Source organism: Sceloporus occidentalis, unplaced genomic scaffold (assembly GCF_023333645.1).
Source record: "Sceloporus occidentalis isolate IW3139 unplaced genomic scaffold, rSceOcc1.0.p SCAF_44, whole genome shotgun sequence".
Classification (NCBI taxonomy): Eukaryota; Metazoa; Chordata; class Lepidosauria; order Squamata; family Phrynosomatidae; genus Sceloporus; species Sceloporus occidentalis.
This window is the reverse complement of record NW_028317024.1, coordinates 1,215,059-1,242,701: the sequence shown is the minus strand read 5'-3', so window position 1 is coordinate 1,242,701 and position 27,643 is coordinate 1,215,059. Positions and strand designations below refer to the sequence as shown.

The following is a 27,643-nucleotide window of genomic DNA, read 5'->3' as shown; positions in this document are numbered from 1 at the left end:
TGCCGGACAGGTGGACTCAGGTCCCCTGCAGCTTGTCCGCAGCAGGGCTAAATGGGGGGGGGGAGAAACACCTGCATGTCCCAGGCATCGGGTAATACACATTGCGCCTCCCTGGATTAAAAAAAAAAAAAAAAGCCTGCTAACATGCCATAACAACAAAGGGAGGGCTGGCAGGTATTTACCTATAGTAATGAAACCGCAAAAAGGACTAGACCATTCCTCTGATAACCAGATATACAGGTGAGTTTGTGGCAAAAACACAACTAGACTAGAACTACCTGCCCGTGACGTCTACATAATAGTCTTAGGAGACTTTTATTGCTCCAGTATTTGGTATGGCAAGTGTAAAGCCAAAGGAATCACGCGCATGTGAGGACGCACGGAACAGGGATTGACTTTATTTATGCTCTAACAGGGTCCAGATTTAATAGGGCTGGAGGGGAGCCAATGAAGTAGATGGCATAATCCACTATTTCAAATAGCTGACCAGGGGCCACTGTTTTAAAGAGTGGGGTTAGAGGTGTGGCTGAGGCGGGGCTTTACAAGACTTTTTATGTTACTTTGTGACATTTAATGAAACCTTTATTGGCTAGCTGACGTATAATGGATTGTAAAATTTCGAGACCATCCAGGCCTCCTCCTCCTCAGGCATATTATACATCTGAAGCAGAAATTGCTCATCCATTTATACAGCAACACACAGACAGTCACAGTGAGGTTTTGAATGGAGATTACATTAGTGATGTCAAAGGGAAATGCACGCGTGTGACTTCATGGAGTGTAAAGATGATACTTTTATTGGCTAAATTAAGTATAATAGAGTGCAAGCCTTTGAGACTACCTAGGTCTCTTCTGTGAGTTAAGTAAGGGTTTGTGTTTCCATATCTTCTCCTCAGAAGGATAGAGGTGATGTGGGGCCTATGTGGAGGTACACCTGGGGGTATGAGATAGCTCTGCCATTAACACCCCCCGTTTGTATTTAGGAAAAGCAGTCTGCAGCAGTTATCGGCTTTTAACCACTTGTGTGCTACCGAGTTTGTCACACTGTAGAGCTTTGGGCATATAGTAGGGCTAGCAGGTGCAGGTTGTCCCAGCCCGGGGGCAGAAAGCCATTCAATCCCACACTTCAGTGAACTTCCCAACCCTGCCTCACCTTCAGCAAACCAGAAGAGCCAGCTCGCCGCGCCACGGGACTCAGCGCAGGTCGGAGGGCAGGCGGGGTGTGCGTTACCCCACCCAGCAGCGCTCTGCTACTTGTGATTGGCTCTCCGGTGGAGAGGGCGTGGATGCTACCCCGCTGCCACAGATACGATGTGTTTGGTTTCCCGGGTGTGTGAGTGACGGGTGGTGCACGCGTTTAGCCGGTACCTGGTCTCCAGAGGCGGGGTGTGAGGGTAGCGTGGCTGACAAACGGATAGCCATGCGAAGGGATGGCAGCTCCTGATAGCGATGTGCTCCGGACTACGGGATCTACGCTACTGCGGCCGGTCAGCGAGCTCCTGCACATCCCTCTGTACCAGGTGAGGGCACGACCGTTCCACTTTGTATTGAGGAGGGGGGCACCGTGCCGTATAGTCCTGTGCTTCAGTCTTTAAGCAGATCCCGCTGTCATCTACCCCGCAATTAACCTTAATACCCCTCCTTGTAAGAACTCCCAGTAAGTGTTTCCCACTAATTTCCCCTCCCAGGTTATAAATGTACCCTCCAGGTAATCAAATATTAGGAAATACCTCTGATGGGCTCTGTATATCAACTATGGTTCTGGTGCCACAGAATATGCCACCAGTTTCTATGGCGACTGCTCCACATTTAGTCACTTCCCCCTAATTTGCTTTTAAAAAATATAACCTTTTTTGTATCCTTTTTTTATCGTCAGCCCGCTCCGTTCAGGGTATCGCGGCCTCGCACAGGGGTTTTATTTTGTAAATTACATCCACATCTTTTCCTCTGTGGCATTAACGCCTCTTCATTAGTAAAATAAGGCTTCATTCATTAAAAAAAACACGTTTAATGGTGTTATTTCAATAGTTACTAAAAGGTAATACGGGGCTTATTGCTGGAAAAATTCAATAAGATTCTATTATCGGCTGAAAGGTAGCATTTGCATTGAGCAAACAAATGATCTATGGTTCTCGTCATACTTTCAAACTGATAATATTCATACTTCAGACACACCTAAATACCAACGTGAAATATAACTTGGTGCAACATACTTTACCTGTCCCAACGTGGACTTTCAGTGAACAATACTAGAGGTTCGTTAAAGACGTTTAGCTCGCGGTCCCTGCGTTGCCACCACGTGATGCCCGTCTTGATGGGATCCATTATCATCTTGGGCAGAGCCGGCCTTAGGCGTTGTGGCGCCCTGTGCGGACTACTCCTCTGGCGCCCCCCCTCACTACCCCCCCTCTCTGCCCCTTCAAACTACCCGCCCTCTCTGTCCCTTCAAACTACCCCTCCCCTCTGCCCATTCAAACTACACCCCCCCTGTCCCTTCAAACTACACCCCCCCTCTGCCCCTTCAAACTACACCCCCCCTCTGCCCCTTCAAACTACACCCCCCCCTGCCCCTTCAAACTACACCTCCCCCTTCAAACTACACCCCCCCCCCACTTACTTTGTTGCCGGAGTCCTGCGGTGAGAGCGGGAGGCATCTGTCTTCTCGCTCTGCCGCGGTGCCGGCATTTCATGTTGAGAGCCGGAATAGTCCGGCGCTCAACATGAGATGCCGGCACAGCGACGGAGAGTAAGGGGCGCCGAGCGGTTGCCGAGAACTTCACGAGCAACCGCTCGGCGCCCCTGACCGGGACTTAGATTTAAGCATCGTTTTTTTTTTTTTAACTTTATTTAACATGAATGATGTTAAATAAAGTTTAAAAAAAAAACACAAAAAAAAAACGATGCTTTAATGTAAGTCCCGGTCAGGCGCCCCTGCAACCATGGCGCCCTGTGCGGTCGCACAGGTCGCACACCCCTAAGGCCGGCCCTGATCTTGGGTAAGTGGGGCGATTGGCGCGGGCGATATATACACTTTCTATCTTTGTCACCAGTCTCCAGATCAGTGTTCCTGGGAATATGGAGCACCTTATGCCAATGTGACAAGTCTCCACTGGAGATATCCCCTTAGATTACTAAAATATTGCTACCTAGTATAGTGATTTTATCCATAGTTTGAATTAATTTATTCTAGATGGTCAAGTGTGTTTATCATGTAATCATTATTTTAATGTTTGAGGTTTTTTGGCCAAAAAGACAGCAACGAGTGCCAAATGTACCTGATGCTTTGTCAGCCTTTATACGGGTAGGTGGTAGGGGCCCCGCATCTTTACAGGAAATATCAATATTTTGTTTTTTTTATATATCCATGAACAATCTTGTTTTGATACGGAGTGGTGCTATTAAGTGCTTACAACATTTTCTTGACTATAATAATCAAAATCAGATACATTTCTTCTATAATGCAGTAAAGTCTAATTAGGATTAGCTACTTGGATGTTACTTTTGTACACACTGATTATAAAGTTAATGATCATAAAATTATTTAGTAAATCCTCTTGCGGTAGCAATGTACTACATGACCAACCACATTCAATTAAAGAGACGCTGTAGCCATCATATGCACTTCAATACATGCCATTGGCAGCACATTGCTGCCGCTGATCGCTTGCTTCAAGCAGCCAAAAGTGGTGCAAAAATAGTACCACTGAAGCTGCAGCTTTTCCTAAAGGTAGGACATACTATTATGTCCTCGGAATAAGCCCTAGGTGACTGAGGATGTAATAGTACATCCTATGGCTATTGCACCTGCTGGAAAATGGGAGATCAGACTGTCAGCAGGAGCTAGTTTTCTGATCTGATGCATCTGCGCTCAGCATGAGTGCCGATTTACATCAGAATGATGGAGAATGCTGAACTTCCATTCGGGCATTCTCTGCTGGCAGTGTCATTAAATGTAAAAAGGTCCCCAGAGGGTCTGTCCAGAGCCTCCTGAGACCTCTGATGACCCCCTAAAGACTGGTCACAGGTATTGTGATCAGCAATGCAGGGCAGTAAAGCCCTGCTTACTGATTGCACTGTGATCAGCGGCAGTGGCAATCATAGTGTTTCTCCCTCTTCAAAAAAATAGTTAAAAAATTAAATAATAAAGACACCAGTGATGTCACCATGACATCTTAAGAGGGCCACCAAGTTCCAGGAGGTATTTTTAAAGACCTCAAAGGAATCCCCAGTCAAGTAATGCGTTAAGAAAATATGGGGGGGGGGAATGTAATAAGTGCCCAAACACCTTGTGCCCCTCCCACTGCAAATATACATACAAATTTTCCTTGCCTTCAATCCAAAATTCAAAAATAAGAAAAAAAGTAGTGTTGTTCTATTCGGCGACAATCTTTAATTTGATATTATGAACCATGGATGTAGATGTATATCCACAAATGTATACATTGGGGTAGAAACACTTTCCAGGTTTATTTCCTTCAAAATCTGTATCGCAGCCTAGATGGTTAGCACATGAGGGTAATTATAAATGTGCAATATGTCCCTGTGTAACCTGTAATCCGATTGAATTGGGTAACTCGTTTGTTCGCGCTGTTATTAGAAATAATATATGCGATCAGACCGTATATAATTAGTAATACCACACATGTAGTCTATTTGTTTACTTGTACTTCGTGTAAAATTCCGGGTGCGGGCAGGAGAACCAGAATATCCACAGGTCGCTTTAAAGAGCATTGTATTTGATTGCAAATCAGTTGAGACAATGTTAGCTCTTGTAAGATCCAAGGGATAGAAAGGGTTTTCTTCCATCAGGGGGAGGTCATCTTACCACTAAGTTAAAATGGTTCCAAAATTAAAAGTTTTTATTTATTTTTTTTCCCCTTAATTTTATCTAAAAACACGTAAATGATTAGGTTTTTATTTTGGACGATTGATCTGACCAGTCCTGTTTTAAGTACTCATTGGGTAATTGTTTTTATTATCTTTAGTGTGACTTTATAAGGAGGAGTTTAATTGCCATAAAAGCAAAGTGTACGTTATGTACACACGGACTCCAGGAAGGTTCCTCTTTTTATTTATGAGAATCATGACTGTTGAACAATGGATAGGAAAGGGGGTTGTGGGCTTATATGAGGAGGGGAAGTAAATCGGGGCATTGTTGGCTAAATTCTGTGCATCTGTTTATTGTTATTGTTTATTGAGTTATATGGCACCACGATGTAAAACGGGGAAATGGTACAAAACAAGCAGTGCATCCTTTATCATTTAGGACGGAAGCAAAAGGTAAGGTTCCCGAAGGAGCTTGCAATCTAACTTCTACAGTCCTGACATAATACTACAGCATAATTATGTTCAGCGGCGGGCACCTCCCACTAGTGGTAGTATCTATTTTTCCAGCAAAAACCCTCTAAAATATGTTTTCTATTAAAGTAGTATTACGCTCACTCCAATGCGGTTAATATATTACAGAAACACCCTCGGCATTCATAGTCATACTGGAGCCTGCGCTTGCAAAGAAACTTTCTGTACTCCTTGGCAGAAATCCTTCGGGAGATTATGGTTTTGAAATACATTTTTTCCCTTCTACACGTTATAAATGTAGATATACTATTGAGAAAGTGTTTAAAAGGTATTTTTTATGCTTTACAAACAGTAATGGCACCTGTAGGATGCATATCCTTAAATAGCATTTGTATATTTTTTTTTAGTAGTTTGTGTTTAAAACATTGTTCATTTGTAGGTCATTGGCGAACATAAACATAATTATCTTTCTTGCTTTGTGGTTTAATCAAATAGTTTAGTTGGTGGTTTAGAAGCATTTTACTTTTTCATTTGTTGGACTACAAATCCATGCGAAAATCGAATTTTCTCCTGAGGAAGCCAGTAGAGTACTGGCGAAACGCGTTGAGAGATATTACCCTGAGAGAGTATCCCATACAGTGGATCCGGGACTTTGGTTCACCTGCGCTTTTGCACACTATGATTTAGTTGTGCCTGTAATAACTGTAAGTGTATCCAGACCTCCCTCTCCTCAGATTAGTCAAGATATTGCACCATTTGTGGTCTTTTTTCTATTTTTATAGATTTTAGAAGATATTAAATTCTGCTACTACTGAACCTTGATGAGCCTGATTTATTCAGCAAGTTTGTGAGTGGATCTTACACCCCTTTTTTTATTTTTAATTTTGTATACATATTACACTATTGGTGTTTTCGTTTTCTCCCCATGTATATGCGCTCCTTGGTCGTCATATTGTATTGTTGAGCATCTTGAGGAAGAGTGTTTTTTGGAGGCTGCTATCTTGGGGAGTATTTATTTATTCATTCATTTATTCTTGTATTCATTTATTGTATTTATTTATTTATATTACTTTTTACACTTTACACGTGAAATTTGGATTTTGTTTTTGGTGGCATTTGCCCCTGTTCGGTATACATCTCGTAATGGACCAACTTTCACGCATATTAATTTTCATGGTGTCTTCCTTGCAAATGCACGTGCGGAAAGTGCTCCATTTAGTTCCAATAGGAGCGCTTTGCTGCCACAGTTTGGCTACTTCAAGTGAATTATGTAATGTGCAGCTGCAGAGTTAAGTAAGTAGGGTAAGTAGATTTTTATTTTTAATTTTTTTTTTACTTTGAGCAATACATATGTAAGTACTTACAAAGTACTTTTCATATAGAGCCTGCAAGGGCACACCTGAGGGCCATGTGGCCTAGGGGCAAAGGAAAACATATATTGAATTAAGGCTGGGCATCTTTTGGTGTAACAAATAAGATAAAAAAAATAAATCCTTTAAAATCCCATAATAAGTCACGAGTTCTGTATATATAAAATGTATGTTTATAGCTGAAATTATCTCTTCATGTGACAACATCCAAGTTGCCAAAACCGTTCCTATTGTGTAAGAGATGTTGAAATCATTTGCAACTTCTACAAGAATAAAATAAATTTTTTATTAAAAAAAACCCAAAAACTATGGACATGTGAATGCCACCGACATATACGAATATGTCACAGTAGAAATGTGAGGGCTGACATGGCCATTCATTGTGCGTAATTCCAGACTACCTAAACTCCAACCTGTAATGTCTCAGTTTGGTGACTAAGCCCCAAAGATTGCCCTGTTGACCCTGCATCATAACTGGAAACTTTCAAGTTTTGGCCTGGGGAACTCCAAGAGAAGCGCCCGTTTAAATGGGGGGGCTTCCCCACGATGTTGGCAGGAACGCTCACTGATGTCAGTGGGCAGTCCTGGCCGCGTCCAGCAAGGGTAGGCTCCGGGTCGCCAGAGCCCATGAGTTCCCAGCTATGCCTAGCGTGATAATACCATGTTGTGGGTAGAAAGGCCACAGTTGTATATACGTGTGGAATCTTAATGTGGACCTGCTATCCACAAACTAGTATGTTACAGGATCTACTGCAGTTAACTGTGACACTATAAACATTGTGCTAGTGAAATGGCTAAAAAATGTATCTATGCAAAATGTTTCCGCCAGCTGGTTTGTAATATGGCTGTGTCCTGTGTCCTGTGTTTGGATGCTATACAAGTGAATTGGCTAGCACAATGTATAGGTGAAATATTGCCCTCCCCACCCCACAAAGCAACTAGGGCTGCAACTAACGATTATTTTAATAATCGATTAGTTGGCCGATTATTTTTTCGATTAATCGATTAATCGGATAAAAAAAAACAATATGCAAATTTTTTGTTTATTTAAAATTTAATGAACTGGATGTTAAAAAACAACTTAAAATTTACATTAACATTCTTATTTTGTTATGATGTAATAAAAAAACAATATGTTCAAAGTACAAAAACCCAAACACAATATTTATGAAACAAAATAACCCCAAACATTCTGAAAAGAGGTGGACTATTACTGTTCAAGAAACTTTGCCCCAGCCCTGGCACTTTGCACCCAGCACTTTGCACCCGGCACTTTGCACCCGGCACTTTGCACCCAGCACTTTGCACCCAGCCTTGGCACTTTGCACCCAGCACTTTGCCCCACCCCTGGCACTTTGCACCCAGCACTTTGCACCCACCCCTGGCACTTTGCACCCAGCCCTGGCACTTTGCACCCAGCACTTTGCACCCGGCACTTTGCACCCAGCACTGGCACTTTGCACCCTGGCACTTTGCACCCTGGCACTTTGCACCCAGCCCTGGCACTTTGCACCCAGCCCTGGCACTTTGCACCCAGCACCCGGCACTTTGCACCCAGCACTTTGCCCCAGCCCTGGCACTTTGCACCCAGAACTTTGCACCCTGGCACTTTGCACCCAGCCCTGGCACTTTGCACCCAGCACTTTGCACTGTGCCCCTGCACCCAGTCTCCAACTCTGCCCTGCACCCAGCCCTGCCCCCACATTCTGCCCTGCCCCCACACTCACACCCTGCACCCACTCTGCCCTGCACCCACACTCACACCCTGCACCCACTCTGCCCTGCACCCACACTCACACCCTGCACCCACTCTGCCCTGCACCCAGTCTCCAACTCTGCCCTGCACCCAGTCTCCTGCCCTGCCCCCACACTCACACCCTGCCCTGCATCCCCACCCCCACTCTGCCCTGCACTCAGTCTCCTACCCTGGCCTGCCCCCCCACCCCCACTCTGCCCTGCATCCCCTGAAACCCCACCCCCACCCCCGTGAATCGCTCTGTGCGAATGGAGCCACTCGCACAGAGCGAACCGCTCTGTGCGAACGGAGCCACTCGCACAGAGCGAACCGCTCTGTGCAAACGGAGCCACTCGCACAGAGCGAACTGCTCTGTGCGAACGGAGCCACTCGCACAGAGCGAACCGCTCTGTGCGAACGGAGCCACACGCAACTAAAAGAAGGCGGAGAGTGCAGCGGAAGCGGGGAACGCTCGCGGAGGTAAGTAAAAGGAGCCGAGTGCTCCAACAACGAATCGATCACTCGATTAATCGATAACGGAAATCGTCGACAACGATTTCCGTTATCGATTATTATCGATTTTATCGATTCGTTGTTTCAGCCCTAAAAGCAACACCTTGTTATTTTTCAATAGCAGATGCACCTTAATATATTTAAACTCTCATTGGGCATTACTTGCTATGGTGATAAGACCACTTTTTAAACTGTGTAGTAGAATTTTTTTTTTTTTTAAATCTTATTCATCTAAATAGGAAAATTTGCCATATTCACAAAATTCTTTTTTTCTCCTTCTCTTTTTCACCACTGCTGCTTCCTTTTACTAGGCCATATGGTACCATACAAAAGTTTACTGAATTCTGTGACTCCATGACCATAACTCAGGACTAAGTTTCAGTTTTACAATACATGTTGCCACAGGTGGATTTAGTATGTAGCAGGGCTCAGCTGACCCTAGGCACTAGATCGCCATGGAAACTAGGGTTCACTTCCTGGTGCCTACGGTTACCCCTGCTGTCTGCTAACCGCTATTCATACATCCAGCAACAGAGCTTGACGTTCCTCCCTGATACGCTGCTGGGTGCAAAGCTTCTAATGAGTGCAAGTAAGTTTGTCGAGCCTTGGTATGCAGATACAAGGAGGTTGACTTTTCTCCATGTTGTCTTTTTTATTATCCGTGTTTTTCTTTTTAACCATGCATTTAACTTAACTTTTTGTGAGCAGGTCTTGACCGACTGTAATATGTGTCCCCCCTTTACTCGCTGTTCCTTGCAACATGATGACTAGGGCCACCCAACAAGGAAAGCGCCCTATGCCATTTATGTAGGAACCTGTGACAGAACCAGAGATCACATGACTCTGACTTGTGCAGTGTATTAGCCACACACACCCATGACATTAATTTCTGATATTACTTCCGGGCTGGTGGTCCAGACTCCCCAGTACTTTCTCAAAGACAGATGCTGTGTTGTATCTGGAACTAGGTAGACAACTTTGACCTCCTTTTTTTTTTTTTTTTTTTTTTTTTTTTTTTTTCTTTTTTCTGAGCTGATTGCCAGACTAGAGGAAACCTCACCCAAAATAGAAAGTCCCAAATGAGCCATTCACTCGCCTACTTAACAAGCCATTCACTCACCTACTTAACAAGCCTTTGCTTCAAGATGGGATAACATTAGAGTAGCAAACTTTACTGGTATAGCAAAAAAAGCAGAGTTTCACACAAAACATATTTTAAATTAATTTAAGAAGATTATTTGTGTTCTTTAAATGTGCTTTTTATAGAGAACCAGATAGGGGCAGTTCATTCCTCTTCCAATGGCAACACAGAAACATTTTGCTTTTCTATTGGAATCAAGTCATCCTACATGGCTCATCCAGGAGCGAGATTTCCTGTGTGTCAGTTTCCAGTCTGTACGTTGAGCCGGGTGATCGGTTACCAAGGAGTGGGTTGTGCACAATTGTACTGTAATTCTTGGAGGACAGAGCTGAGCATTGCTGCCAAGAGAGCCCACACCATGCATGAAGCGGTGATTCCTTTATAGCGTAATTACAGCTGCAAACATCGGCATCTGCCAACTTTCCAAAGGCTCTCTGAAATGTGCACTTTCCTTTTTTTATAGGATGTGATACTTCTTATTCTGGATGATGTTGGCAGTGTTTTGAGTTTTCACAAAATTGGAATCCAAAAAATCAAAATGAACAGCTGGGATGAATTCATAGTTTAATGAAAGCACTCTTTATACGTAACAAGATTCCTGGATCATAGCCTCATGGTGATTGATCGAACACCGGTTCATTGAAGCTGAAAAAATATGGCATAACCTGTTTATACGTTGTTTGGTTACCAGCGGGAGATGGTTTCCCTTGCTGAAAGGGATTGTGTGAATTTAATAAATGAATTTACAGTAACGGTATCCACTTACACTTGTCACAGATCCATAGTTGCATCAAGGGATCATTTTAGGTATTCCCATTATCCTAAGCACAGGTATATGCATGTTACATTAGTTTAGAACATCCTAACAAATCCATTGTTTGGCCTAGAGAACCACCAATGGTCATCCCCTTCATATGAATACTGTAGGTCCAGTCTCAAGGACACCTTTAGAGTTTGTGCTGTTATGTATTCAAATCTAGTATTTTAAAGCACAGTGAAAGCTGTTACATATTCTTTTTTCTACAACTATCATATTTTATTTCTATTTTGTGTTAAAATCACCAGGAAAATTGGTCCACATTAAGGCAGGATTAAAAATGTTTTTATTAATATTGCGCTGTTCTATTTTTTTTTAAGCAGTTGTTGTCAGACAGCTGCATATTGCTATGTTGTATGTATTTTAGCTCTGTTATCTTAGCCCAATTTATTAGACAAGCAACCTGTCTGTGGCCAGTGACGTAGCCTTGCCTAGGGTGGCAGGTAGGGCGATCATAACAAACCCCCCCCCCCCCCCCCCCCGGTGTGTCACTGCTCACTTTGCTGGTTACAGGGGAGAACTTTGGCACGGCTATAGAGTGCATTAGAAAGAACTGTGCACCTTTAATATACAGAGCGCCGGAATATGATGTCATAACTTAAAGGCACAGCGTGCCTTTGATTGTGGGCAGGAGGGGGGCGGCTGGGTGTGCTGCCCTAGGCATTATCACTGACAATGGCTCGTTGTTATTCACTGTGACTAATGAAAATCTATGGAGGAATGGATTTCATTAGCATTGCCAAAAAATCAGCTTGGTATTTGAGCAGAGAAAGTCACATCATTGACAACTATGACAGCCTCCAGTTTGCAGATAAAGTAGGTCTACTGTGAGAGAGAACCATTTTTTTGGCAATGATAACGAACATAATGGTATACAGCACTGTATTTTATGATCAAAGGGAAAAAATCCACGGGCCTTCCCCTTTTTAGAGTTGCTGTATGTTTCAACCAAACTACCTTTATTGTTTCCGGTCTGCATTACTTTTATTTATGCAGGTGCAATCTAAACCGATAAGTTATGCATTTCTCTGCCGTATATTTGACAAATGCAGCCCAACAGTACGTAGAATGATTACACCAATTCACTTTTCACTTATCAAAGACTGCTACAGCAAATAGAACTCAGACTAAGAAAATATTGTGTACATGAAGCATCTCTTTTGATTTGTATGAAATGTCATTTTATGTTCATTGACGCTTTTCCTACAAGCAGAATTGAAAGCGCAAGCTGCCTAAGCGGCGCGCTAATTGTCCATAGCGGGACATTAGTTATATAATAGGGGTCACTAAAAGGTCAGGAAAGTTAAGGCATAAAGTTTTGGCGGGCTAGGTTAGCCAAATCTAATTCTAGGTTGCTGTGCAGGCAGTTTATTTAGCGCAGCTGATTGGTTAATCAGCTGTGCTGCAGCACGAAGTTTGAGTGGGCATTCTGTGCGGCGGGAAAAATAAGCGCAGCTGATTGGTGCAGTCAGCTGTGTTCACAGCGTGAGGCAACTGTAAAATAAATAAATAGCTGCGCGCAGGGAGATTAAATTCACCTCAAGAGAAATCTGCAAGGAGCTGTTGCTGAGCAAGCGTCCCACCCGCCCTCCCTTTTGTGTTTAAATGTAATGTATGTAATATGTTATATTGTTGTAGTTTTATAAGGGGTAAAGGTCGCCTCTGTGTTGAGGTGGATAGAGGCTTGGTGTTACACAATCTGGCTGAGAAAGGGGCGGATTGTATTTGGTGTATTATATATAAGAAGTTATTTGGTTATTACGTTAAATGATTTGTGTTGTTAATGCCTCTTATACCCTTTTAAATAAAGCTACGGCCAATTTTATCCAATTTACAATTCTGTGTCTGTGGTTATTTTATTGATTTGTTAGGGGTTAATATGTACATGCAATGGACATTGTGCGCATGCACACAGCGCTGCCAGTTTGAGTGACACTCTACCTCCCAAGCTCCAGCCCCCACTTTGCTGGAGGTAGACATTGGGATGTATGAGTTTACAGATGCTAGCTAGGTCATCATCTACAGATTTGATGAGGGTCTGATGACAGGAGCCACACAGCACTCTGGTATATGATGGTGCTATTTAAATAATAATAATAAAGCTAGCCCGTATACTTCATACTGAAAAGGTAAAAAAGAAAACCTCAAAGGGGGGCCATGAGTTTTGAAAACACAATGCCAACTTAAAAATACTTTTGACATCTATAGAAGCAGCTTTTGTTTTTCATAACATTGACAACTTTGTCCAACATCCCTGGTGACTAATCACTGTACCTGCTCACCTGTCCCCTGATGCATGACCAGCATTTGAACCAATTCCCCTTATATAGCGTATGTGATGGATCAAACGTATAATTGAAGCAGAGCTTAAAAGATATTTTCCAGCCTCTTTACAAATGTCTTATGGTAGCACAAAGTGTACATGGGTCACAATGGTCTTTACGCTTTTCTAAATCAGCCAGGGGTGAAGGATGATGATGATGAGGATGTCTTACATACATACTCTTATGTAAAAACCCTTTTTTTAAAAAATTCATATGTGGCAGTTCTTGTTCAGCGTATGCTTATCATTCATTTTACCCGTGGGCAGAAAGTCCAGTTTCCCATGTAGTTACAGAGTTAGAGTTCTTATCTCGCCATCTAACCATAAGCTGAACGATTGTAATTAGCTATAGAGAACTCCAGTGAAACCAGTTGGTAGCGCATGCTTGTGAATGCATACCACACATTAAAAAGGGAACATGTACAGCTTTATGTGTGCCGTGGCAAGTTTGTATACAAACAACTGAGATTAGCGCTCATTTTTTCTTTTTTGTCTTACTGAGCCAGTTGGACCCCCTTTTTAATGTGCCATTTGTTCAATGGTTTCAATGATATTTGGAGAAATTCTCTATTGTTAATCAGGAAGCTTCCTGTGGGTGACTGCACTGACCTTATCTCAATTGCAATCTCTATAACTTTCTTGCCTGCTTGGAAATCTGTATGTGTGTAAATACACTCACTGGCCACTTTATTAGGGACACCTGTTCAATTGCTTGTCAACACAAATAGCTTATCAGCCAATCACATGACGGCAACTCAATACATTTAGGCATGTAGACGTAGTCGAAGCAACTTGCTGAAGTTCAAACCGAGCATCAGAATGGGGAAGAAAAGGGAATTTAGGTTACTTTGTACGTACCATGGTTCTTGGTGCCAGACGAGCTGGTCTAAGTATTTCCGAAACTGCTGATCTACTGGGATTTTCATGCACAACCATTGCTAGGGTTCGCAGAGAATGGTCCGAAAAAGAGAAAATATCCAGTGAGCGGCAGTTGTGTGGAAGAAAATGCCATTCTGATGTCAGAGCTCAGAGGAGAATGGGGAGACTGGTTTGAGATGACTGGCGTCGAGCCTTGAAGCAGATGGGCTACAGCAGCAGCAGACCACATTGGGTGCCGCTCCTGTCAGCTAAGAACCGGAAACTGAGGCTACAATTCGCACAGGCTCACCAAAATTGGACAATGGAAGACTGGAAGATGTCTTGTCTGGAAGATAGACTCGCCGAGTCTATATTCCAGCTGCAGCATTCAGATGGCAGGGTCAGCTGTTGGTGTAAACAACATGAAAGCATGGATCCATCCTGCCTTGTATCAACGGTTCAGGCTGGTGGTGGTTTAATGGTGCGAGGGACATCTTGGCACACTTTGCCCCTTAGTACCAATTGAGCATTGTTTAAACGTGACAGCCTACCTGAGTATTCTTGCTGACCATGTCCACCCCTTTATGACCGCAGTGTACCCATCTTCTGATGGCTACTTCCAGCAGGATAATGCACCATGTCACAAAGCTCACATCATCTCAAACTGGTTTCTTGAACATGACAATGAGTTCACTGTACTCCAATGACCTCCACAGTCACCAGATCTCAATCCAATAGAGCACCTTTGGGATCTGGTGGAACAGGAGATTCGCATCATGGATGTGCAGCCTACAAACCTGCAGCAGCTGTGCAATGCCATCATGTCCATATGGAAAGAAAGTATGCCATGAAGACTGAAGGCAGAAGGGGGTCCAATCCAGTACTAGCAAGGTGTACCTAATAAAGTGGCCAGTGAGTCATATATATATATATATATATATATATATATATATATATATATATATATATATATGTGTATAGATATATATATTAACTCATGTTTTCTAGACTTATTTGCAATCCATCTTTCTATGTTTATCTTCAGCGCGACATTCTATGGAGCCTATCCCCTACTGATGGTAACAATCTTGGTTGTGCTTGTTGCAGGTAAATTTTGTTGTGTGCCAACTGATTGCCCTTGTGACCGCTGCGTGGTTTAGGATTTACCTGAGTCCATGTCATGCACATACTGCTGTTCGTCATGCGTTTGCTACGCTTCTTGGTGTCTACTTCACCATATTTTGCTTTGGATGGTAAGCCATAATCATACTTTAACCTTCTTTGTAACTGTAACTTCTGTCATGGCTGTTCGGACTTCCCTGGAAACTGGATCATTTGTAATGCTTTCCTGTTGTTAAAGGTGCAGTTCCACATAGACAATCTGTGTCACCTTGCAGCATTGAGTTGAGGCTACCCAGTACAGATAGTGGGTAGTTTGGAACTCGTTTACCAGCATCTAGGCCAGGGGCGTCCAATCTGTGGCCCTCCAGCTGCTGCAGGACTAAATCTCCCTTAATGCTCTTTCAGCTAGGGGCTGGCTGAGGAGGATGGGATATGTAGTCCTGCAGCAGCTGGAGGGCCACAGGTTGGACGCCCCTGGTCTAGGCTTTATGTGTTTTAGACAAGCGCAGTTAAAAAGCAATGCTGCATGTACACAGTGTAATGCACTGTGCATAGGCAGTATTTTTATGCCAGGACAGACCCGAGTTTGACGGGTCACAGGAAATCTGGAACTGTTGGCAGGTATGGAATACATTATTATGCCCTTTAGCAATTACTTATGAGTTGTCTGTTTTATTTTTTTATATATATAAATACTACTGCAAACTTTATTAATTACATTTAGTTGTATTCAGATAAGTTAACAAAACATTTTTCCGGTATATATTTTTCTTTGTTTTAGGTACTCTTTGCATATATTCACAATGGTACTTTTGTGTTACTACATCATTTTAAAAGCAAGCGCTGAAAACGTGCACAGGTAAGAAGAGAAGCATTTTGCACAATTTCATTTAACCTCATTAGTGCCAGGGTGTTTTTCTGCTTTTCATCACGCTGCACAGGAGTACAGTAGTAGGGGTTACACGGATGCCGGATGTGTCGTAATAATTATCTGCCTATTCATCAACCACCAGTAATAGTACTTTGGCGGTTATTTCAACATTTTCACAGTTTGCGCTATTAAGACAGTACAAATCATTACCCTACATTCTTTATATTTAAAGGGACAGTCTAAAGACACCGACACCTCTACTATAAAATAAATAAACCACTCACCTGCCACACCAGTTCCAGCCATACTGAAAAATCTTTCTTCATCCTTTTTGATCTAAAATTTCTTGCAGCTGATTTTTGCTTAAACTGTCAATCAGTGGCAACAAAGTACTTCCAATAAAGTCAATGTGAAGACTTTTACACATGTACACACAACAGGTCAGATCCTAAACCACGCAGCGGTCACAAGGGCAACAAAGGGGTTACGTTTAATTTACATCTTGACGTAACCCTTAAACACAGTTCAGTTCTTAATATAAACATATCCATGTATTAAAATATATTTTTATAGAAATAAAAACATGAGTGAAATAGTACAGCACAAAATGTTCACAATAAGGATATGGGTATTTCTGTGTATTTAATAAAGAAAAATGTCTTTAAACATAAATAACTGAAATGGAAAAATAAAAATAAGTATATTGAGTACCTTTAAAAGAGATTGTTTCACAGGGCCCACACTGTTCTGCATTAACAGCCTGCTTCTAGTTATCTGCTCTGTGTAAGATCTTGCACTGGTTAGGTATAGCTGTGTCATTGTATGCTCTGGGGTCTAACAGCAGACTTTGCTTTTCTAAGTATGTGCCCCATACCTTTTTTTTTTTTTTTTAATTATATCTATATGGTTAATGTGAGATGTTGTGTCTTTTACGTTTTATATTTTGTTGTTTTTAGGTATTCTTTTGTCATTTCTATGGGCTACCTAACCCTGTGCCACATTAACAGAGTATACATATTTAGTTATGGTATTCTCTCCACGGATTTTTCAGGGTAAGTCCTCTCTTTCTTTTAGATAATATTTGCCAGTTGAGTGCATGTATCTCTTCAATTTGTTTGCCACTTGGGTTCAGAATTCTAAAATATATAATATTCTAAAATACATATGGAATGAAAAATCTGGTGACACATCGTACAGCTCTGGTGGAAATGATGGTATGGTAAGATGAGAAGTAAAAATAATTCTAAATAGGTAGTAATAATTCAAATAATGGAAAGAATTTGGAATTTTCTAATTCTGATGGTGAGTCTGTCTTAATGATGACAGTGTATCCAATGTTATAGGAACTCTTATTTACTTTCAAGAGAGACTTGAATGAATATTTCCAGTGTTGGATGGGAATGTTATAATTGTAAACAAGGAAATAATTAACTAACCCTTAACTGCATCAATCACCACGTACAGATAGGTGATTGTATGCTTTTATCATTGTTTCACTTTAAAATGTATAGGTTTACTACAGAGCCTGTTGAGTAATAATTATACAGAGCAGATGCAGCCAGCTTTGTTCCAGATGTTCAGTAGCAGAGCTGATGTGGAATCTGGAGCTTAGGCATGCAACAGGGCACCAAGCATTATGTTATTAAAGCATATTGGCACGTCATTTACTTAGCTAGCCTATGACCATTCTAAGTTAGCATCATTTAAAACAGACTCTAGACCATTTAGATGCTCCTCTGGCCAGTATGATGCCACAGCAGTAATTTCCATGTCATATGTATAACTGGATAGCATTCCAAATTACATAGTATACATGAACTTGAAATAAAGGTGGCTCTATGTAGCTATAAAACATGTATTGCATAGCGTTTATACCTTTTATTTCATGTTTGGAAAGAGAATTGAAGGATATCAATACATACGTTTTTGCCTTTGGAATGATTACCCTTAATCCAGTTAATCAAAGGCAAAGGGATAACGACATTCTCCAAGACATCTGCTTCCAAGTATTTAATAGAGGGATCACAAATGTGTTCTATATAAACAGACCTTTATACTAAAAAACAACTTACTATAAAGTATAAACATAACTCCACTTGAACAGTTTTGTGTTATTGTGGTCTGTAGGCCCTTGATGATTCTTACTCAGAAGATCACATCCCTTGCCTTCCAGTTGCATGATGGTAAGTCAATCATTTATTTTTGTTAGAATGTATTTTTGCAGGGGTTGATGTGCTGAATGGTGATTAGGTTATTGATTGTCTGTAAAACCAAGTGGAAAGGCAATGGAATGCCAGTTGACTTACAGAAATTACTACACTAAATAATGAATGAAATGCAATTTTAAGTCAGATTTTACAGATCAATATCCACCTCCAAAGAAGCTTAATGCAATGCCGATGAACAGGCAGTGTAGTTCACGGAGAACAGGCAGTGTAGTAAACACTTACTAGTTTAGAAACTTTCTAAACAGACTTGGTTTATAAAACTTTAATGGGCAATGACCTCTGTCATTTTTAATATGGAGAGCTGCATATCAGAAGCATAAAACACAGTTCTTGATTAATTTATGTTTGGAAATTGTTATTGAAGATGGTGCTATAGGAAAACCTTCTGGAGGCTTTTAACATGTCCCATGTCTCTTCCCAGGTATGGGTCGGAATTCTGATAGGCTCACCGCAGAACAGCGGAAATATTCTGTGAAGTAAGACTCTGTAAAATTTACGTACCTAATCAACTCCCCTCCTAAACCAAGTACGGGTTAGATTTTGTTTTTATGTAGGATCGATATATATTTTAGTCTTGGGTTCCCTTTAAAGGGGAGATCTGATGTATTATAACTAAAAATCTATATGAAAGATTTCACTTACCTTATTTCCAGGCGAAGCACAGTGTCTGAAACAAGTACTATTTTACCCCCTGAAGCCTTCTGAAGTTATGCCACTTCACTTGGGCATCTTCACTGCGGCTCTTTAATTGACTAACAGCAAGACAAAGAAGGCAACTTCAGAAGGCAATAAAGATCTGATTATTACCACATGGCAGGCTGCTTTAGGGGAAATTCTGTTTTCGTTCAGATACTAGGGTTCACCAGGATAAGCGTGATCAAAAAAAAAGTTTTATTGGATTTAGCATTTTTGTTGGAGGATTATTATTTTTATTATAAAAATCTTTACTTTGGACAATGTGTAGTACCACCATTAAGATAATTTAAAATAAGATTTTTATTTGGCCTACTAATTCTTATCTATTGAAACTTCACTGAAAGATTGCTGAAATTGCTTATTTTCATGAAGGTTGTACATTTCAGAACTTTTAGTTGCAATAGGCATATAAAAGGAAACTGCTGACAAAACCACAAGGCTTCCTTTTCTGTTGTTTTCAACTAGATCTAATACACTTTTTTTGTAGGAAGAAGCCAACATTTTTGGAGTATATGAGCTATCATCTCAATTTCATGAGTGTTCTTGCAGGACCATGTAGTAATTATCAGGACTACATTGCCTTCATTGAAGGGAGGCACATTTCATCAAAGCTCTTAGAAGTGAACTCAACACAAAACGGGCATCATGAGCTACCAAACCCATCTCCAAATGTGAGTTTTCAGGGATATGTGCATTATTCTTTGTCCAGGTATTAGTCATTACTACCTTGAACCTAAATTACCATCTTTTCCATGACATTGCAAAAGTTATGTTTGATGGGTTTGAATTCCATGTCATCAAGATGATGTTTTGACCTTTTCTTCATCCACACAAATGCAAGTTGGCGCACGTTGACTACACAAGCGCATGCGAGTTCATGCAGTATATTCAGATTTGAAGCAACAATGTGTATGAATTGGTCATAAACCCAACTCTCATATTTCCTACTGGGATTAAATGATACTCACAACAACTCAATTGCAGTAGAGAAGATGAAGGTTGGGGGAAAAAGACTCAGATTTCTTAACCAAGTCCCTTGGTGAGTTGGAAGATAATTTTTGGTGTTTTCTATAGAGTAGCAAACAATGGCGTTCATTGCACCTTCAGTGCTTTAAAATGCAGTAGTTGTAATATGCGTTCCAGGTAGAACCCTGCATCGCTAAGTGGCAAGTGAAAAAGATATAATGCACATTGGAATAATATTACAGAATTTTTTTCTGTATTTTCTATTCATGAACACAGATCACTATACTGTGACCATAGCATATTTTGTCCACAAAGTCTTTATGGTGCAGGAAGTATCTTGTGTTCTCTGTATACATTCTTTATGTTTTACCTATCCTAATGTGTCTACTTTGTGTTGTGTGAAAAGAGACAAAAATGTTTTTAGTGATAAACCTCTCTGTTTGTAGGAAGCTGTAGCTAACAAGCTCTGCACCTGTGTGGTGTGCCTGGGCCTCTTCTTCACGTTTACCAAGGCTTTCCCTGTTGCACATGTAGTCAGTGATGTGTTTATTAATGAAGCTCCGCTTTGGGTGAGAGTGGTGTATCTCTACATTGCAATACAGGCAAGCAAACCAAAGTACTACTTTGCATGGACTTTAGGTAAGCCGAAATGCACTAAATACTTGTGTGTGTGTGATTGCGTGTGATTGCTCAAATGACATTTTTGTAGTGCCTCCCCCAGTAAACCATTCAGTGTATAAGCTTGTCCAACAGGCTTCAGTGGCATGGACAGGGTACCGCTTGGTTCATTGCCCCTGGAAGAAAGTGCCAAATTCACACTTACCCAATAGACATGACCGAATGTTTTTGTTTTTTCACTACACTTCAGGAAACTGCTGGTGGCGCTCATTTTAGTTGGTGTGTGGTTTTCCTGAAATCAGATAATGGGTCTTGCTTCCCTTTTAAAATCTAGTGCCATGCTGTCATAAAAATGATATGGTCTGTCGCTCTGTTACGCTGCATCCATATAATAACAACAAACTTTGCAGACTTTTTTTCTGCTTGAGTGCATTTAAATGTTAAAATAGTTTTCTCGTAAGTGCTAGTTTTCAGCTATTTTAGCCCCAGGGTAAATATATTATTATGAGACAGAAAGTACCATATTTCCCCATGTATAAGACACACTTTTTTATTTTTTTTAAGAATTTGGGGTGTAAAAACAGGGTGTGTCTTATACAGTGGTTGTAGATTTTTTTGCTTACCTCTGTGTTGCTCAGCAGCGTCTCTTGTTCCGTCGAGGAGACACAGGAATCCAGTGGAGTCACGTGAATGTACATCACATCACATGACTCCTGCTCCCCTGGCCGGGACAAGAGAAGTTCACTCAGAGTTCGGGCAACGCAGAGAGAAACAAAGTCTGCAAGCGGCACCGGAAGACCTGCAGTTCAGGTAAGGGTGGGGGAGGGTGTATGAGGTGCGTGAATGAGAGAATGAATGAATATGTGTGTGTGATAGCATGGATGTGTAAGTAGGGGGGGCAGTGCACAGGGAGGCTGAAAGTGATGTGCATGTGTTGGCTGCTTGTGCATGATAGGAGTGTGATATATTAAATATACATGGTTGCTAACAGCAACAACACTCCTATCATACCCAGGCATACCCAGATTCCAGCACGCTCATCCTGGAACCTGGGCATGATGGAAGTGTAATTTTCGGGCCCCAAATTAAGGTGCGTCTTATGCATGTGATATGAAAGTAGTTTACTGAATTTCTGATGGCATTTAGAGAAAATATACTGTATTTTATGATATACATAGAACTGGTAATAAGGGAGAAGATTCAACCAGGAGTCTATTGTAAAACCAAGGGTCTGGCGTATGCCAATATAATCAATAGAATATTTTTAAGGTCAGTTATATGGGTTGTAAGTAAAATTAGGATTTTGTTGATGAAACGGCATTCATAAATGTGACCAGAAAACTCCTTTAACTGAGAAGTCTTAAAATATGGGACCCTACATAAAAACCATTGCTGTCCTGCCAGAAGCATCTTTTACAAGTGTTTTCTCTCATTGGGTTTATTTATTAAAAGGAGTACCGTATTTGCTCGATTATAAGACGAGGTTTTTTTCAGAGCAAATGCTCTGAAAAATACCCCTCGTCTTCTAATCGGGGTCGTCTTCTAATCAGACCTCAAATAGAGGTCTGATTAGGAGACTAAGATCCAGATCCCCCGCACCGCTGCAGGGGACCTGGATCCTCCTGTCTCCCCCCCCCACACACACACACACTTACCGGTGCTTCCTGCTGTATTGCCGGGGCAGCGGGTTGACGTCTACGCGATCCGCGTAGACAACGTCCGCTGCAGCCGGAAGGAGGTGTGGCTAGCAGCGGGGGTTGTCTGCGTCCGTCGCGTAGACCTTCCCCGACTGTCAGAGATCAGTGCCACACCGGTGCAGGGAACTCTGATCTCTGACAGCCGGGGAAGGTATCCGCGACGGACGCAGAAAAACCCCCGCTGCCAACTCCACCTCCTTCCGGCTGCAGCGGAAGGCGACGTCAACCTGCTGACCCGGCTGGAAGCACCGGTAAGAGAGGGCTGAGGGGAGAGAGGGGGGAGAGAGTGTGTGTGTGTGTGTGTGTTAGTTAAATGGGGGTATAGGGTGTGTGTGTGTGTGTTAAATGGGGGCATAGGGCATTTCTGGAGTGGCGTTAAGGGGGCATTTAATAGAGCACTCTGCCTCCTGAAATGCCTTATACCTCCCTATATGCCACTCTGCCCCATAATATGCCTTTTAACCCCCTAAATGCCAGAGTGGCATATAGGGGTATAAGGCATTTCTGGAGGCAGAGTGCTCTATACAATGCCTTTTAACTCCCTTAATGCCACTCTGCCTCCTGAAATGCCTTATACCTCCCTATATGCCACTCTGCCCCATAATATGCATTTTAACCCCCTAAATGCCAGAATGGGATATAGGGGTATAAGGCATTTCTGGAGGCAGAGTGGCACATAGGGGGTCAAAAGGCATACCATGGGGCACAGTGGCATATAGAGGGTTAAAAGGCATATCATGGGCCACAGTGCCATATTGGTGTGGCAAGCCTGGGGGCAGATGTGCATAACTGGGGGACAGGTTGGAAAATACAAGAAATAAAAACAAAAAAAATATTTTTCTCAATCATAGCTTTTATTAAAAAAAATAGTTTACATGAATTAACATTTACTGGTAAAACTTTTTTCCTTTGGGGTCGTCTTATATTCAGGCTTTTTCTTTTTTTCCTACGTTAATATTCAGATTTTGGGGGGTCGTCTTATAATCAGGGTCGTCTTATAATCGAGCAAATACGGTAAATACATTATGAATGGTCAATCTTTATAAGCTTCTTTTACCCGTACTTCTTGTTAGACCGTACGGGTCTAACATTTATCTTGGCTGGCCTTGTATAATGCATAATTAAATCAGTGAAGTTTCTCATCACATATTAAATTATACATTATGCACAGATGGCTCAGCCCTCCTTGCTGGAGGAACCTGCCAGTGTCACACTTCATTATGAATAGTGAAGTCAGGTAGTTGAAAACAGCCTTTATTGAATAAACTCCATTGAGGGCTTCTAGCATGCATGCAATGTTCCTAAACAGTGACCAGAAATAAGGGTAAATGTCTTGGTAACCACATAACATATTTTGTAGTTACAAATGTATTTTCTTCATTTTGCAGCCGATGCAATAAACAACGCTGCGGGTTTTGGTTTTAATGGTGTAGACGAAAAAGGAAGGTTTCAGTGGAATTTAATTTCCAGTCTCAATATCTGGAACATTGAAGTGAGTTGAGAAATTATGCCCGGTTGTTTTGTCCTAATAATGGTTAAATCATATGCCACAATTTAAATTTTTATATTATTCCCTAGTTACTGGCTGCTCTTCCTGCATCCCTTAATCTCTGCAGATTGTTTGAAATATTAAACTACCACAGAGGGTATGAATCAAAGTTACACTAATATATTACATATGGGGGGATTTAAGGTAATATTATAAGAGCATGTTACCTAAATAACTTGTGAAGAGCACAGAATATTAGTTCCTTAAAATCAGCCTTTAAACATAGGAGAAATGAGAAGCTCTGCATAGACTTCCCATACAGTTTGTATATAAACTGAGAGTTTATCTAACTTAACATCTTTTTTTCTTCTGTTGGCCCAAATAATAGCTATAAACGGCTTTTGGCAAGGGCACTCGGAATTTGTATGTAGCTTTGAGTCTGTGGAAATGTCCAGTTTACATGCGTTCTCCATTGTTCACATTCACTCCTGTTGTGTTTTCTTAAACTATTGCAGTCATGATAGTATAAAAGCTGTGGTAATTAATTAAAAAAAGGTTCAAACTGTTTCTGTCTTTTTGAGGATTTACCACCGGAGCTGGAGTGAAACAGTGTGGTATCATGGCCTCAATGCTGTTCATATGCTCTTGTAAAGATTTTAGGGTCAGATTTAACGTAAGGCTACTTATCATTAGCACTTCCTTGTATAGGACCTCAATAGTACTGGTATTAATTAATTAAAAATTGTCTTTCCTGGTAGACCTCAACGAGTTTTAAAATGTATATAGACAACTGGAACATCCAGACAGGGGCTTGGTTAAAAAGGTAAGGGTCTTTCAATTCAATGTAATTATTGCTGTTGTAAGAAAAAATATTAAAATATTACATTTTCTTTAATGCAACACAACTGAATTGTATAAATTAATAATACTTTTAATCATGAATACTGTTGCAGGGTGTGCTATGACAGAGCACCAAGATACCGTACGGGTCTAACATTTATCTTGTCAGCCATGTGGCATGGAGTATATCCAGGATATTATTTCACCTTTTTTACAGCAATTCCCACAATGCTGGCCGCAAGAGTGGTAAGTCTTAGTGGTTGTAGACTTTGGATCTGCCATGGCATCTGTCGCTTTAGCTTAAAGCCTGCAGTTAGTTATGTATAGCACAGTCTAAGTGATTATAAAAAATGCTTAAAAATAATTGTGGGGGGGTGCTTGAGGAGTCAAGCTGGCCACAAATGCCTCTTCCCTTCTGTCCAGCACACTACATAAGGGAGCCCTGATGCATGTTCTTCATATGTCCCTCGCTTACAGCTCTGGACACAATTTTAGTCACTTTCCTCACATCCAAACATCCTGTGTAGTGTAAAGTAGTAGCACTCTGAAGCTCAAACTGAGCAATAATGAAAAATTATCACGCAGATCGCTTTTCTATCTGTTAAAGTGACCGATCATCAGCTTCTCTGGTACGGAGTTAAAGTGAAGAAAAAGATCCTATCCCTTTCTTTAAGGCAGCGGCTGGGTCCATGTGCAGGCAGCCAATATGTCTGTTGCTTCCATGGTAACCAACAATGCAACAAAAATGTTAAAATGGGATCAGTTGGCTGGCATGCTAGAAAGAAAGCCTAATCCCTACTGCCACATAGGGACTGTAACATCACAAGTGCCCCCCTTATAACATTTAAAAAAAGATACAAGGATACATTTTGTTGGCTCCACCATATTTCCACTAACACATTTATATAATAAGTTTAGTAAGGGCTGTAGGAGCTTTTAGGAAAATGAAGTTTCCATTGCTTTTATTTGGTTTGGATTTATGTGTGTGGTTTGGGTGTGTCCTAAACTAGGTATCTATAGATAGCTTAACTTGTCCGCCAAGATATTAAAGATGGCTATTTTAGCGTAGCTTTATTCACCCATGATCCCCCTTTTCCATGTTTAGTGTACCCACACAAATTATATGTTGTTTTTACAGGGACAGATGGGACTTTCTCTTTATACTGTTTTTTTTATATATATATAGTATGTCATTTAGTATAAGTTTTTATTGCGTAACTGGTGCTCACACTGAGCAACATTACACCACATCGGTCAGCAGGAAGCTGACACCCTGGTCCTCCGTGTACCTGCAGGGAAACATCCCCAGTGGTGCAAAGACCAAAGGAGTGCTATTATGTCTTCTTATCTAGAGAATGCTTTAGAGCAGGCATGTCTAAACTTTTTTCGAAGAGTGCCAGATTTGATGAAGTGAACATGTGCGAGGGCCGACCATTTTGCCTGACATTCTTTGAACCATTAAAATTAAATGCAAATTAACTATTTATTGAAAACGGCATACTTTTCATTTTGTGACTTGGATGACAAATCTAAACAGGTGTTAAATCGCTCTGCCTTTAATATCAAAAAAACAGATCTATATTTGGGCAACTTATCTGGGGGGCCTTATCAGTCCGGAACGCGGGCCGCAATTGGCCCTCAGGCCGGACTTTGGACATGCCTGCTTTAGAGGATGTAATAGTATGCCTTGTGTCACAAAGGTTGTCATCTAAATGTAACCATAGCGAAAATACAAAAATGGGCCTGGCTTCCAATGGGGAAAAATGTATTCCAGCATACAAAGTATATGTACATCAGAGGCCTGTTTCCATTTAGTAAACTATGCTACATGTTAAATGTTTTGGAAACTAATTACAGTGTTTGTTAAATATATAAAAATCCGCATTCAAGGCTAGGTTAATAAAACTTTTTTAGCAGGCTGTTCATTTCCTGAGGAATGTTGGAGTACCAGTTCATATGGTTAATAACACTGGTTAATTATTGAGAGGAGGCTTTTTCCTTTATTAAAATTCCTAAGATAAGCAGATATGTGCACCGTAATCATGCATTCGGCTAGTTTGGAAAAATATGCATGCGCACAAACATGATTTAAACTGATTTATTTTACTAATTTACAGGTCAGAAAAAAATTTAGGCACCTCTTCATTACTTCAAAGTCTAGTAAAGTTCTTTATGATGTTGTCACATGGATTGTGACTCAGGTGGCCGTTTGCTATACTGTTTCCCCCTTTGTTTTACTGGGGTTTGAACCTACGATTAAACTCTACAGGTAAGTTTGCATAAGTGGCTTTTATTGTGAGATAGAAAGAAAATATACGAAGCGCTATGACCTCCACCAACTGCAATATGAATCTGAGTGACCCCTTCCTTCACACGAAAAACTAGAAATCTATGAGGAATGGACCAGAATGTGATTCTACATTAATGTGAAGGTTTTATTTTTTACATTTGTATCACCAAGCGCATAAATCACTTTTAATTATAATTGTGAGATGTTAGATAATAGGTTACAAAGAAAAATCCAAAGATTGACCAGCTCGGTTTGACAGAGAAATTGCTGTTATATACCCAGCGTTCTAGTTAGTGGTTCACCATTATTTACCCTCTGACTTGCGCTGAACCCTGTAATGCAATGTCCTTTAACTAAAGTTTATCTCGGTGAGGGAACATTTTCCATATTGTGGCCCCATTCCGATGTTTGGTTCAGATGTATATTACATTTTTTACAATTCTAAAAGCACAATGTTTATTGTTTCTCTCTATGCAGAACAGTCCAAAATGACCTTCCAAAACCATGATTTTGAACTGTGTGTCTCCTTATGTGAAACATAAAGATTCTGAAAGATTGTAAATGTTTGTCTGTTATGTTTCTAGATCAATGTATTTCTTGTAAATGTTTGTCTTTTATATTTTTAGGTCAATGTATTTCTATTTCCATATTGCAATCGTTCTTGTAATCATTTTACTACCGACAAAGCCACACAGTTCAAGTCAAAGGGAATCCAGCAAAGAAACAGAGCAAGCAGCCCAGTATACAACAAACCATGTAAAGAAGAATTAA

At 41.0% G+C, this 27,643-nt stretch overlaps 1 protein-coding gene across 1 annotated transcript; it reads left to right on the top strand.

Annotated features, from left to right (window-relative positions):
- Window positions 1–1,430: 1,430 nt before the first annotated feature.
- Window positions 1,431–27,643, top strand: LOC149289569 (membrane-bound glycerophospholipid O-acyltransferase 1-like). The gene is made up of 13 exons (XM_089490396.1): window positions 1,431–1,520; window positions 15,163–15,308; window positions 15,959–16,036; window positions 17,005–17,100; window positions 18,176–18,231; window positions 18,698–18,752; window positions 19,460–19,643; window positions 20,385–20,577; window positions 23,642–23,745; window positions 24,501–24,565; window positions 24,696–24,828; window positions 26,700–26,851; window positions 27,499–27,643. The coding sequence occupies exons 1-13, from the start codon at window positions 1,431–1,433 to the stop codon at window positions 27,641–27,643; spliced, it is 1,497 nt and encodes a 498-aa protein (XP_089346522.1).

Bases quoted from the DNA above. Each gene is read 5' to 3' on its own strand.
- LOC149289569 (XM_089490396.1), top strand. From the start codon at position 1,431: ATGGCAGCTCCTGATAGCGATGTGCTCCGGACTACGGGATCTACGCTA. The intron at 15,309-15,958 runs GTAAGCCATAAT...TCTTTGTTTTAG, and splicing joins ACCATATTTTGCTTTGGATG to GTACTCTTTGCATATATTCA. The intron at 16,037-17,004 runs GTAAGAAGAGAA...TGTTGTTTTTAG, and splicing joins AGCGCTGAAAACGTGCACAG to GTATTCTTTTGTCATTTCTA.